We start from the raw sequence: 12,538 nt of genomic DNA on the forward strand, positions 1-12,538 counted from the left end.
TGAGCATGAAATGGCTTATTGTGTCTTTTTTTTTTTTTTTTCTTTTCATGTACTGGATATCCTGTGGATAAATCCAGGATTTAAAGGGAAAGTAAAAGGGACTTGTGACGAAAGCAACTTTGCCACTGGGTCTTGGAGGGGACTTCTGGCCAGCCTTTTACCTTGTGACAATATTCAGTTTAATTTATTTTGGCTGAGAGACCCTAATTGTGCCTATTGGCACTTTAAACATTGGTTCTTCGAACTCCCGAACAGTCTAAGTGGGCGCCATTCGAACTCGTGGTGGTGGCCATCTTGTTCGCATGGACTAAAACCGCGAATAGACTTCAGTGGGACTTAGCCGCGAATGCCCTGGAACTTTTTTTCGGCATGAAAACTTCGCTGTTCCCGGTCGGTCCTCCAGAGGCACTTAGCCGCTACTCTATGGAACTATTTTGGGCATGAAATCCTGGGTTCGCCTGGGCAAAAATATGACTTCCATAAAATTTCTGAACCCCTGATCTGATCTGGGTGATTTTTGGATATGTTGTTCACCCAGATCAGAGCTATCAGGGAATGTGATTTATGGGGATATGTTATGTTTTGTGGTGTTTTCTAGACTTTGTATAAATGTGTGTTTTTTCTGCCTGTGGATAATTAGGTTTATGTATTAACTACCTTAATTATATCACAGGCGGAGGAGAGGGATTGTTTAATACATGTGGGAGTGTCGGACATTGTTATACTGTTTTTATTGGTCTGTACAGTTTGTAATGGTTCCATCAGGTCCAGGGGGTGTCCAGGAGGAAGTGAGCCCGTGTGGCAATACCAGCTCCTGCATAGCTCCGACTTGGTTTTCTAGCCTTCCTGCAGACAAGTTGATGCAGTATCAGCACTTTACGTATGGGATCACAAGTGCCACTGCCGTAGTTTTCTTTTCCATAACGGACTTTGCGAAGTTGCACTGTCAAAGTCCGTTATGGAAAAGAAAACTACGGCATTGGCACTTGTGATACCATACGTAAAGTGCTGATACTGCATCAACTTGTCTGCAGGAGGGCTAGAAAACTAAGATGATCTACATGTGTCAGGTGATAGGATTTTGATTCAGGCATGCTACAAATCTTGTCATTAACAGCTTCTCATCCTCCGCAAAATCGGTCTACAAGATATTGCTCTCTCCTGGTGCTCCTCCTATCTCTCCCAGCGCTCTTTTAGTGTTTCTTTCTCTGGCTCTGCTTCTTCTCCCAAACTCCTCTCTCTTGGTGTCCCCCAAGGTTCAGTCCTTTGTCCCCTACTGTTCTCCATCTATACTGCCTCCCTTGGTAAACTTATGAGCTCCCTTGACTTCCAATATCCTTTCTATGTGGATGACATGCAAATCTATCTGTCCTCTCCTGATCTCTCCCCGTCCCTCTTGACTAGTGTTTCTGACTGCCTCTCTGCTATTTCTAACTGCATGGCTGCCTACTTCCTTAAACTAAACTTGACCAAAACTGAAATTCTGGTCTTTCCTCCCTCAAGTGTTGTTACTCCTGTGTCTGTCTCCCTCCAAGTCAACAGTGCTACTATCAGCTTCACCACGTAGGCTCGCTGCCTAGGTGTTCTCTTTGACACCGACCTCTCCTTCAAGCCTCATGTTCAATCTATCGCCAAATCCTGTCATTTCCATCTCACAAACATTGCGCGCATCCGCCCCTACTTAACGCCGGATGCGACTGTCCGTGTTGGTCCATTCCACTCTTCTTTCTCGCCTTGACTACTGTAATCTGCTTCTCAGTGGTCTTACGTGCTCCCAACTTGCGCCGTTACAGTCCATAATGAGTGCGGCGGCGACGCTCATCTTCCTGTCCGCCCGCACCTCCCATGCCTCACCCTTCTGTCAGTCCCTATATTGGCTTCCTATAAAATATAGAGCTCAATTTAAATTTCTGGTTCTTGCTTTCAAATCTCTGCATAATGCTGCTCCCACCTATCTATCCTCCCTTATACACAAGTATGTTCCGTCTATGCCCTTACGATCTGCTGAAGACTTACGTCTATCTTCTGTCCGTACTCCCACCTCTGATGCTCGCCTTCAAGATTTCTCGAGGGCTGCACCGTTCCTGTGGAACTCGCTTCCCTCCTCCGTTAGATGCTCATCCAGTCTCCACTCCTTAAAAAAATCGTTAAAACCCCACTTCTTCATAAAAGCGTTGTGGCGGAACCAACCTCGCCACTGTGCACTGGAGAAGCCTGGTTGCTAGCCTCCTGCCCTGCGACTATGGCCCTGGGGTGTATTATCCCTTTAAGAACTGTATTTGGGCACAATGGATTTTTGTATGCTGTTCCTGGCCCTTTAAATACTTTGGAACAGTGTTACAACTTTTAAACTGGCACTTCGGATGCAGTCGAAGTGCTGAAGTCGTCGAAGTGGCCGCCATTCGACAAACAAACACGTGGCGGCAGCCATTTTAACTTATTCGAACGCGGTTAGCAGTGTGTGCAGCCAAATCTATGGAACTGTTTGCGGCTACCCAATTGCACGAACACCGCCGACCCGTACCTTCTTCGACACCGTGGCTGGAGACTAAGTCCCGTTCAAAGATTCGAACGCTCGTTCGAATTGGACTTGGTCATTTTCTCGGTGTAAAATAGACCGACCGCACAGCCCAAATCCATGGAACTGTTTTGGGCAGGAAAATGTGCTTGCGGTCGGTCATAAAGGACTTCCAGCTAACTCTTTAACCCCTGGATGGAATTGGCTGAATTTTGGACATGTTTGTAAGTAAAGTGTGCTGATTAATAATATGTGCCTTATTAATATTGGATGTATAGTTTTGGAGTTATAAAAATGCATAAGTTTTAGCTTGGAGATAATTGAGTAGATACAGTGAGAAACTCCATTATCTCCCAAGCAGAGGGGAGGGAATCTGTGGGATGTAACCGTTATCTGGTTGGTTAATGCCTAATTGCCTGTGGGCGTCTCCCTTGCAGGGTAGCACTGCATAAAAGCAGAGTACCTGCCATTAAACATGAGTTCTACTTCACCCTCAATTTGGAGTGGCGTCTCTTATTGGGGGAATCTGCTACAAGGGATTGCTATGCTTGTCATACTCCCTTGCTAATTCACTGCTAAGCTCTTGTAAGAGCTTGTTCCTGTTTTGCTCTGGAGGAGTCTACGGTGGTTATGGTGTCTGCTGTAGTGCTTGGAGGCCTCAGGAAGCGCTAGGAGCATCCTTCAACGGAGGTACCCAGTCGGGGTGCCCATCAATCCGTTACAAGCGTATCAATTAAACTGTTAATAGCTCCCAACTGATTCCTCTTCTGCAACTGTCATTAGTCTAATACTATCCTTACATTTTTGTGTCATTTTACCCCCACTCCCTCTAGCATCTAAGCTCGTTGAGCAGGGCACTCAACCCCTCTGTTCCTGTGTGTCCAACTTGTCTGGTTACAACTACATGTCTGTTCGTCCACCCATTGTAAAGCGCTGCGGAATTTGATGGCGCTATATAAATAACAATAATAATAATAATGAAAGCAGAGTGAGGGTGATGGTGGGGATTATTGGATCTGTCTGAGAATGAAGGATTTATATGTTGTTCATATTTCTTTCACTTTTGTTTGAAGGATGAAGTGCGCTCATGTGCAGACACAACCTGGAATGCATGATCTGGGAAGAGATCAAGGGGATCGGTGCACATTAGAGGAGCAGAGAGAGCGCTGGGAGCGTAAGAGAGATTGCACTGCAAGAGAATTACTACAGACAGAACAAATCTATGTGGAGGACCTGGAATTAATCACAAAAGTGAGAATATTTACCAGCCAGATCTTTTCACCCTTCCCCTATTGCCGCCCCCCTACCTTCCTTTATGTATGTTGCACCTGTCACTCAGTTTCTTGCAGGTGTGGGCTTCTGTGGGAAGCGAACACCACATCTTTGTTCCATCTTGATCTTGCTGGGTAACAGGAGAAGTTTTGAGAGATGTGTATAAAGAAAATGGAAAGTGAGGGGAACTGATTTGAGGGGCAGACAAATTCATGTAGACAATAATGATGGAACAACATTAAATCTATAATTAGACTAGAAATCTATTCAATGCAAATGGCATTTAAAAAAATAAAATAGAATGCATTGTCAGTGTATCAACTTTGCTCAAAGTCATTGTGTACCCAGTAGAGACTCTAAATAAATTCACTCCAACCAGCTCATCTCATCTTACCATTCCGATCTAAAAGTCTTTCTTCAATATGTCTACTCCTCACAAAAACAGTGTTTGCCCCAAGCATGCATGAACTATTCTACTGTATTCCTCCTGTGCTGAAAGGCTTACCCATTCATCTATTGGTTTAAAGGACACTATAAGCACCCAGACCACTTCATCTCATTGAAGTGGTCTGGATGCCGTGTCTCTTTTGCACCTAGTGCTGCAATTTAAACTGCAATATTTACATTCCAGCTCAAAGTCTGCCTCCATTGGCTGCCTTGCTTACTGGATCGAAACGGACCATTGGTGCGGTATCTGACTCTGGACATGCTCTGCATGAGGACATCCAGCGTCAGATTTTTCCCCATTGAAAGGGAGGTCTAATGCGCGCGCCTGCTTGTCAGAGGATACGGAGCCACACACTAACGCCAAGGAACATTGGTGCTGGGATAAGGTAGGTAAAGGGATTTTAACCCTTTATTCACTGGGGAGGCGCGAGGGATGGGGGAGGCAGAAGGAGCGATAGTGCCAGTGCCACGACTAGGTATCTCCGCTATTCCTTCCTCGAAGTTCTTGGAGTCAACTGATTTTATTTTGGCCACACACGGCTTTTATGCACTGGCCACTAGCATGGGGTCTCCACATCAAAATTGCAAGGGCTTTCTCCTAGGTGCCTAAGTGTCTGAGAGATAATTGAGTCAGAAAACTGTAACATACAAACATACAAATTATTAAAAATCACCCCAAAAATACATAATAATAACAACATAAGAACCCCCAAAAGTGATATCACCGAATATGTTGAGTCTGAGAGACCACTTTTTCTAAATAGCGCTCAGATCCCTTCGGTAGTTTGGAAACGCCCCTCGAACGAAGTTTTGACCAGGCAGCCACAAGGTGATGTCCCCAAATAGTTCCACAGAAAACAACGCAACGACCGGTCATCTTTGAAGAGTTCCTATACGAACCCCGACGAATGCTCCCACTGGCTGTTAGGGAGCGAATGCTCCCCCTGTTCGGTAGATCATGTCTTGCGAACGCCATTCTCATAACTGTTCGGGAAGTTAGATGGGCAGCGGTACAAGTTTCCCAAGTGTTTGCGGGGTCGCGAATTAGACATATACAGTTCCACGCCGTCGACGACCATGTACCACTACCTGCGTTCAGGAGACAAAATGGCCACCAATTCTTGGCCCACGTGTGTTCGGTTATACGAACGGTGGCCACACAGGGAAAACACTTGGTCACAGGAAAAACACTAATGGCTAACAGCCATGGGTGGTCGGTGATTACGAGGTGTTAACAAGGGGACTACACAAAGTTAGTTCGGTAACCGAACAAAAGGAATAAAAGTCTGTTTAACAAATCCCTTCAGTTACAGGCCTTTTAAACCTACTCCTGTGAGAGAAGGGGTGCCATGCTGCCAGAAATACTTATAGATGAACAGTAATTTAGTTCCCATGATTACTCTTTCTTCCCAGTGTGCTAGGTATACCCAACTCCCTCTAGCATGTAAGGAACAGGGCCCTCTGTTCCTGTGTGTCCAACTTGTTTGGTTACAAATATATGTCTGTTATTCCACCCATTGTACAGCGGTGCGGAATGTGATTTACCTTAAATAATTGTATCTCAATCTCTAAATTGATCTTTAATCACATACAGGAGGCTCTTGCAGGGTCTAGCAAGCTATTAACATAGCAGGGGATAAGAAAATCTTAATTAAACAGAACTTGCAATAAAGAAATCCTAAATAGGGCTCTCTTTACAGGAAGTGTTTATGGAAGGCTGTGCAAGTCACATGCAGGGAGTTGTGACTAGGGTTCATAAACAAAGGGATTTAACTCCTAAATGGCAGAAGATTGAGCAGTGAGGCTGCAGGGGGCATGTTCTATACACCAAAACTGCTTCATTAAGCTAAAGTTGTTCAGGTGACTATAGTATCCTTTAAGAGCGCAGGTATTTAAAGTATAGCTGTTATGGTACACATAAGTTGGTATAGTTTACGCTAGATTTTATCCCATCTATACACTGGATTAGCAAGATTGCTAACAATCAGGAGAAACCCTATTTAAAAACATGAGCAGTGTTTGCTATAGCTACTCCCTGTGAAAAGAGGAAGGAAATAGGCGCTCACTATAGTATTTAACACAGGGTGGATATGGGCTGCAGTAACCGTTTCTAGGATTCCCATACCTTTTAGTTCGTAAAGTATTAAAAGGGGTAGGGGAAACTATGCCTAAAAAAAATGTACAGAAATGTATACATACATAGGTCTTTTAGAGTTGTATACACAGTTTGCCTCAAAGATAAAAAAAGACAAAAGAAATAATAGTGCAGTACTGTGAATAAGTGGTGGATAATCTTGTGTAGTTTTCACTCACATTTTATTGAGCTGACTCAGAGCTCAGCTGGAATACGCATGGACGGAGCTATCCCCGTCTAAGGATATATGGTGTTATGGACGTCTCAGGTGCCTCAAATAAACTGCAATATGCAGGACATATATAGGAGTGAATACAAAAAAGAGGTACTCCAATGGTGAAGTAAGTACTGGTAGATATTTGAATGAAAAAAATAAAGTTGTGTACGTACATTTACCAGAGCAGAACCTGTTCTAGTATATACAGCATGGGTGGTATAATCCCTGCCTAGGAATGTGATGGTACCAGGAAGCAATGGATGGATGAATAAGTGTGTGTGTATATGTATGTGTGTGTATATATATATATATATATATATATATATATTATACTATTTATTAACCATATAAAATAACTTTAAGGAGTCCCACTTTACGCGTTTCGCCTCTCCAAGGATTCTTCAGAAGTGTGGTTAAGTCCTTATGGAATTCCGTTTATATTGTCAATCTTTAAATGAAGATTGCTTCCTGGTGTGTTGTTTGTTGATTTCCTGTGACCAGCTTGGAACGCCTACAGAACCAAAATGGCGCCGTTGCATTCCTATTAATGTAATAAGAAACATAGAATGTGAAAACCTCACTTTTTGCCTACATATTCATCTTCTGGTGAAAAAATCCCTCATTGGAACTATGTAAAAAAAAAAAAAAAATCACTCATGTCATCTATGAACAGCACACTCTTCTAAAGGAAAATCAACAGCACCTGGAGATGCCTGGGATTGAACCCTGGGGCCTCATACATGCAAAGCATGCATTCTACCACTGAGCTATATCTCCCTTAAGTTAATCCCTTCTTGTAAAGGGAATGGAGGTGTGTTCAATTGGACAGTCTGTGTCTCTTCGGACACTTAGTACGGTCTATTTATCTTCGGAATAGGCTAGTGTTGTTCCGGAATGGGCGTGGTGTCACGGAGGATATTACGTGACACGCCCTCTCTTGTGTGCTCTAAATCCCAGAAGTTGCTTATCTTTGAGAAGGGCAATATATGTGGGGAAAAAAAGGAAGGAGTGTATCAAAAAAGAGGCATATAATTGTATTGCTACAATTGGGGCTCGCTCCTCTCTCAGTGGCTGTCTCCGCCTATACGAATGGCAGCCACCCAGGGGAGTACTCATTAATTACTTCCCTTCCTGGTTTCACACTTATGATGCAGGTGCGAACATTCTGGTTAGTTGGTGTGAACATTCTAATGGGATACCAGGGTGACTTGCGTTCGGGAGACTAATGGGTTCCGTTCGCATGAGCGCGTTAACGAGCGGTCAACAAGTCATATAACGCGAAATACATAGGAACACATGGGGAAACCTACAATACACATGGGAAAACACCCGTACAGGCAGTGGGCATAGTACTCAGTGACGGCGGTCTGCCTCAGACACTGTATTCACCAGAAAAAACTACAGATTAATGTAGTTGTTCTGGTGAGTATAGCGTACCCCTGCAGGCGTTTTGCAATAAACACTGTCTTTTCAGAGAAAAGGCAGTGATTACATTACAGCCCAGGGCAACGTCTCAGTGATTACATTCCAGCCAGTGGCAACTTCTCAGATGGATACTATGCACTTTCTGCATTCCATACACATCATTGTACTGCTCCCTCTTTAAATCCTGACCACAAATAGGCTGATAATCCTGAAATTTAAAGGACCACTATAGTGCCCTGAGGGTGCCCCCACCCTCAGGGTCCCACTCCCGTGGCGCTGAAGGAGGAGGAAGGGGTTAATCCCTTACCTCTTTTCCAGCGCCTGGTTCCCTCGGCGCTGGGACTCTCCTCCCTCTTCTTCCGTCATTGGCTGAATGCTCATGCGCGGCAAGAGCCACGCCCGCATTCAGCCAATGCTTTCCTATGGACACTGGCGTCTTCTCACTAGAGGCTGGAATAACCCTAAAGTAAACATAGCAGTTTTTCTGAAACTGCTATGTTTACAGCAGAAAGGGTTAACCCTAGATGGACCTGGCACCCAGACCACTTCATTGAGCTATAGTGGTCCTTTAAAGAGAGGGCTATAAGTGTCTGCTACTTCTTCCAACTCCCATTTACCTTTTCTTTTCAGTTCTACAATGATGTCTTCCTTGCTCGCTGTGGCCACCTGAAAATCGCAGAGAGAGGAATCTGTGGAGCCATCCCAGAAATCGTGAAAGTGAACAGGTAAGAGGGCTTGGGTAGAAGTATGTAAGGTGGACAGGATAAAAGTGATGGACCCACAGTCCGAGGAGGACAGATATATTTACACTTAAAGTGTTACTTCAAGCACCATTACCAGTTAAGTGTTCTGAAGTGTTCATAGTGCTTGTAGTCTGTATGTGCTGCATTTCAGTTTGCTGCCAGAGATGTGATTCCAGGAGAATTTTGCTGCGGCATTGGAATGCATGTAAGTTTATTCCTCCACCTCCCTTTCCCCGCAGCAAAACTAACTACAATCAAAAACAGACTTTCAATAAAACACTTGTTGTTTGGAGTAAATGTTTAATGAGCTGGTGGCATTTAATCAGACTTGGTGATATGATGGGATATTAGAGGGAACTGTTCATCAATGATGTTGCCTGCAGCAATATAGTAATTTGCAAGGTGGGGGGCGCTTTAACATGGAAGAGCTGGTATGGGTGTCTGTCTTCCTTGTTAGTAAGTGGTGACTTTTATCACATAGGATTCTTCTCTCCTGTTTGGATGGTGGCTCCATCAGTCCTGGTTTTGAGACTTTCTCACAGTCTCTGGATCTCTATAAGAAGCATGCAGATAGCATTGAGCCTACGCTACTGGTCCTAGAGGTATTATTACTTTTTATTACTCTCCAAATTTTCTGCACATCAGGTGTAATGTACAATCTAGGCAGTAATGAGCAGTGAAACAAAAAGTAGTAGGGATTACCACCATGACCACTTCTGCTTTTAGAAGGAATTTGTATGAGTGGTCATGGTGGAATCTGTTTTCTGCTTGAAAAACTGCACATCGAGAAATATTTGCACTTTTGTGCTGGGAGCTATATACACCTCCAGAACTTTGTTCCATACTACCAGATATGTGCACAAATAACATATGTCATCATTGTCCACTGCACGCTGGCAACAAATCAGACTGGATTTCCATTCAATGAAAGTGCTGTGAGTGTGCCTGGAAGTGAAGCCTTTGGACTGTTTATGAGAGAGTCTCCTAGAAGTGTCTGAATTAGCGCTCCCTAATTTGCTCCTCCAGCAAATAAAAAAACCTCCAACAGTACCGGCCCTAATATTCTACCTCCCATCCTCCCTTTGTCTACCCATTCATTAGTTCCCTGCTCCTCCTTCCTCAAACATGTGCCAACGCTCTATGTGGTGCATTTGACTGGAAGAAAATGACGCCATGAAAAGAGGTGTGGAAGAGATCCAGGTGTCACACATCCATCCTCTCCATATGGAGGTATGGCAAATCGAATTTGCAGGAGGGCTGTTTAAACTCATTTTTCCTTTCACTCATTGCCCTGTCGTGGTTTCCCTTTGCTGATAATCCGAGAGTGTTCCTGATTGTATTATTTCTTGTTTTTTACTTTGGCTTCCTTTTTGACTCCTTTTATAGAGAAAAGCGGTAAGAAGCCGTTATTCCTTATCTTTTCCAGTTAAAAATCCGCTATAGTGTCCGAAAATAATAAATTAGCACTGTACTCCTTTTTCTTTGTATTGTATGTCCTCTATGTTATTATACAACTTAAACCTTCTTATGTGTGTTTTTCCTGTCGTAAGTGGCAGTACTGCAACAAGTGGGTAGTCTCCTTGAGTGGACAAGAAGCTCTGCAAATTAAAATAATTAAATTCCTTCCTCCCTATCTACAAAAAGGCCATACCTCCAAGTTATCCACAGTACTTCTTGTACTAGTATCGGGACATAAAAGTTGCTCAGACAAGGCTGGTGAGGCTCACAGGATGACGCCTGGGGAACAGGACCCAAAAGCTCCTCGGGAGGTTGAGCTGAGTGGCGCCCTTCCACATCGCGTTACGGAACATAAGTGGAAGGAAGGTACTTATGCCGGCTATTGCTAGTAGGAGGTACCGGGTGGCCCTCCAATATCGATGCAGGCTGTGTACCTGTGCACATCAGTGGAACGCACGCCCGGGTAGCCTTGTATTCCACTGAAGTTCCGAACTGCATGTGCAGTTCGGAACTTCTAATTTTGGAGCAAAATTCACAATTTGTAGCCTGTTTATTCAGTGCATGGCCCTACTCTCACCAAGAGTGGTTGTAAGCAGCCGTAAGTGTCACCAGCCCTCCCAGGCGGTAGTGAGGTTTTTGAGATGAGATTCATTGTCTCTACTTTAAAAATCCTCATGTGAATATTACTGGTTTGGGTATTTTAATGTTTTTATGTTCTTTTCAGAATATGTCCTGTAACGGACACCTTCCGTTAATGGACGCTTCCTAGCTTGCGCCGAGGACCACAAGCACCGCACTGGATACCACAACCGCCGTAGCTTAACTGGAGTCTCGCCGTCTTCCTTCCACCCTGTATGAACCTCCAGCATCCAGGATCGTGTGGGGAAGACCGCTCCTCCAAGGAGAGCGTAACAGGAGCAAGCTCTCAAAAGAGCTAAGTGATTAAAGCCCAAAGGAGTATGCAGCGCATAGCAATCCCCAGTGTGAATATAGCTGTCCCCTCCAATCACGAGACAAGACTACGTGTTGAGGGTCAAGAAGAACTCTGGTTTAATGACACACACACACTCTGCTTTTATGCAATTCTCCCCTGCAAGGGAGACGCCCACAGACAATTATACATTACCCAATCACACAATGGTTACATCCCACACATCTCCTCCCCTTAGCATGAGAGGTAACCCAATTATCCGTACAGTTTAAAACATACTTTTTAGCCAACTTTCATAACTCTAAAACCATACATCCAATATTAATAAAAGTTACATATTATTAATCCGCACATTCCAAATACAGACATACCCAAAAATCATTCAAAGCCGTTCGGGAGATAGGTATAAGTCATTATTTCCATTTCCATGGATTTGGGCTGTGCGGTCGGTCTATTTTACACCGAGAAAAGTCCCCATTCGAACAAGCGTTCGAATCTTCGAACGAGAGTTAGTCTCCAGCCGCGGTGTCGAAGTAACATAGAAGGTACGGGCCAGCGGTGTTCGTGCAATTGGGTAGCCGAAAACAGTTCCATACATTTGCCTGCACACACCGCTGACCGCGTTCGAGTAAGTTAAAATGGCTGCCCCCACATGTTCGTTTGTCGAATGGCGGCCACTTCGGCACTTCGACTGCATCCGAAGTGCCAGTTTAAAAGTTGCAACACTGCTCCAAAGTAATTAAAGGGCCAGGAACAGCATTATAAAACTCCATTATGCCCAAATACAGTTCTTAACGGGCAATACATCCCAGGGCCATAGTCGCAGGGTAGGAGGCTAGCAATCAGTCCTCTCCAATGCCCAGTGGCAAATGGCAGTTTGTCACATGTCCAGCCCTGCATCTCCCAAAAAAATGGATAAGGAGAAAATGCCAGCCCCAGCGCACAAAAAGGCTACATGCAAAGCCAAATGTTTGTTGTCGGAAAAAAACGTGCAACCAATGTTATGCTGAACTCCTGGAAAAATCTAAACTAGAGAAGCACTCGTTTTTAAGGCAATTCTTAACGCAGAACTTAGTATCTCACAGCTTATAGCAATAAGTTAACAATGAGTTAGCAATGAGTTAACTTACTCACTGCTGGCTACAATTCTCACAGGAAAAATACCTTTTATATTGCAATTGACAAATACAATATTTCTCATACCAAATCAGTTTAACCATTCCTTCTGATCCAATAACCAAAGAATAACCAAAATATTTGGATTCGTAAATCAGTCTTTCATCAAGGGTAAAAAAACAGCTGACTTGGTGGAAGGAATCAAGATTTTTAGAAATCGATCTATCCTTCCAATAGATGCATTAATAACGCTATGGGGACGCATCTAGGCTCCAAA

The 12,538-nt window shown here is 43.9% G+C and overlaps 1 protein-coding gene across 2 annotated transcripts in view; it reads left to right on the forward strand.

Moving 5' to 3' along the window:
* ARHGEF39 (Rho guanine nucleotide exchange factor 39) overlaps positions 1-12,538 on the forward strand; it is a 132,166-nt gene that overhangs the window by 36,147 nt on the left and 83,481 nt on the right. For both annotated transcript variants that reach the window (XR_010090860.1, XM_063453512.1), the window contains exons 2-4: positions 3,592-3,769; positions 8,644-8,738; positions 9,238-9,358. Coding sequence is in view for 1 of the 2 variants with exons in the window: in XM_063453512.1 (XP_063309582.1) it covers positions 3,592-3,769; positions 8,644-8,738; positions 9,238-9,358 (394 nt within the window). In the remaining variant the exon portion in view is untranslated. The remainder of the gene's footprint in view (positions 1-3,591; positions 3,770-8,643; positions 8,739-9,237; positions 9,359-12,538) is intronic.

This window comes from Pelobates fuscus, chromosome 5 (assembly GCF_036172605.1).
Source record: "Pelobates fuscus isolate aPelFus1 chromosome 5, aPelFus1.pri, whole genome shotgun sequence".
Lineage (NCBI taxonomy): Eukaryota > Metazoa > Chordata > Amphibia > Anura > Pelobatidae > Pelobates > Pelobates fuscus.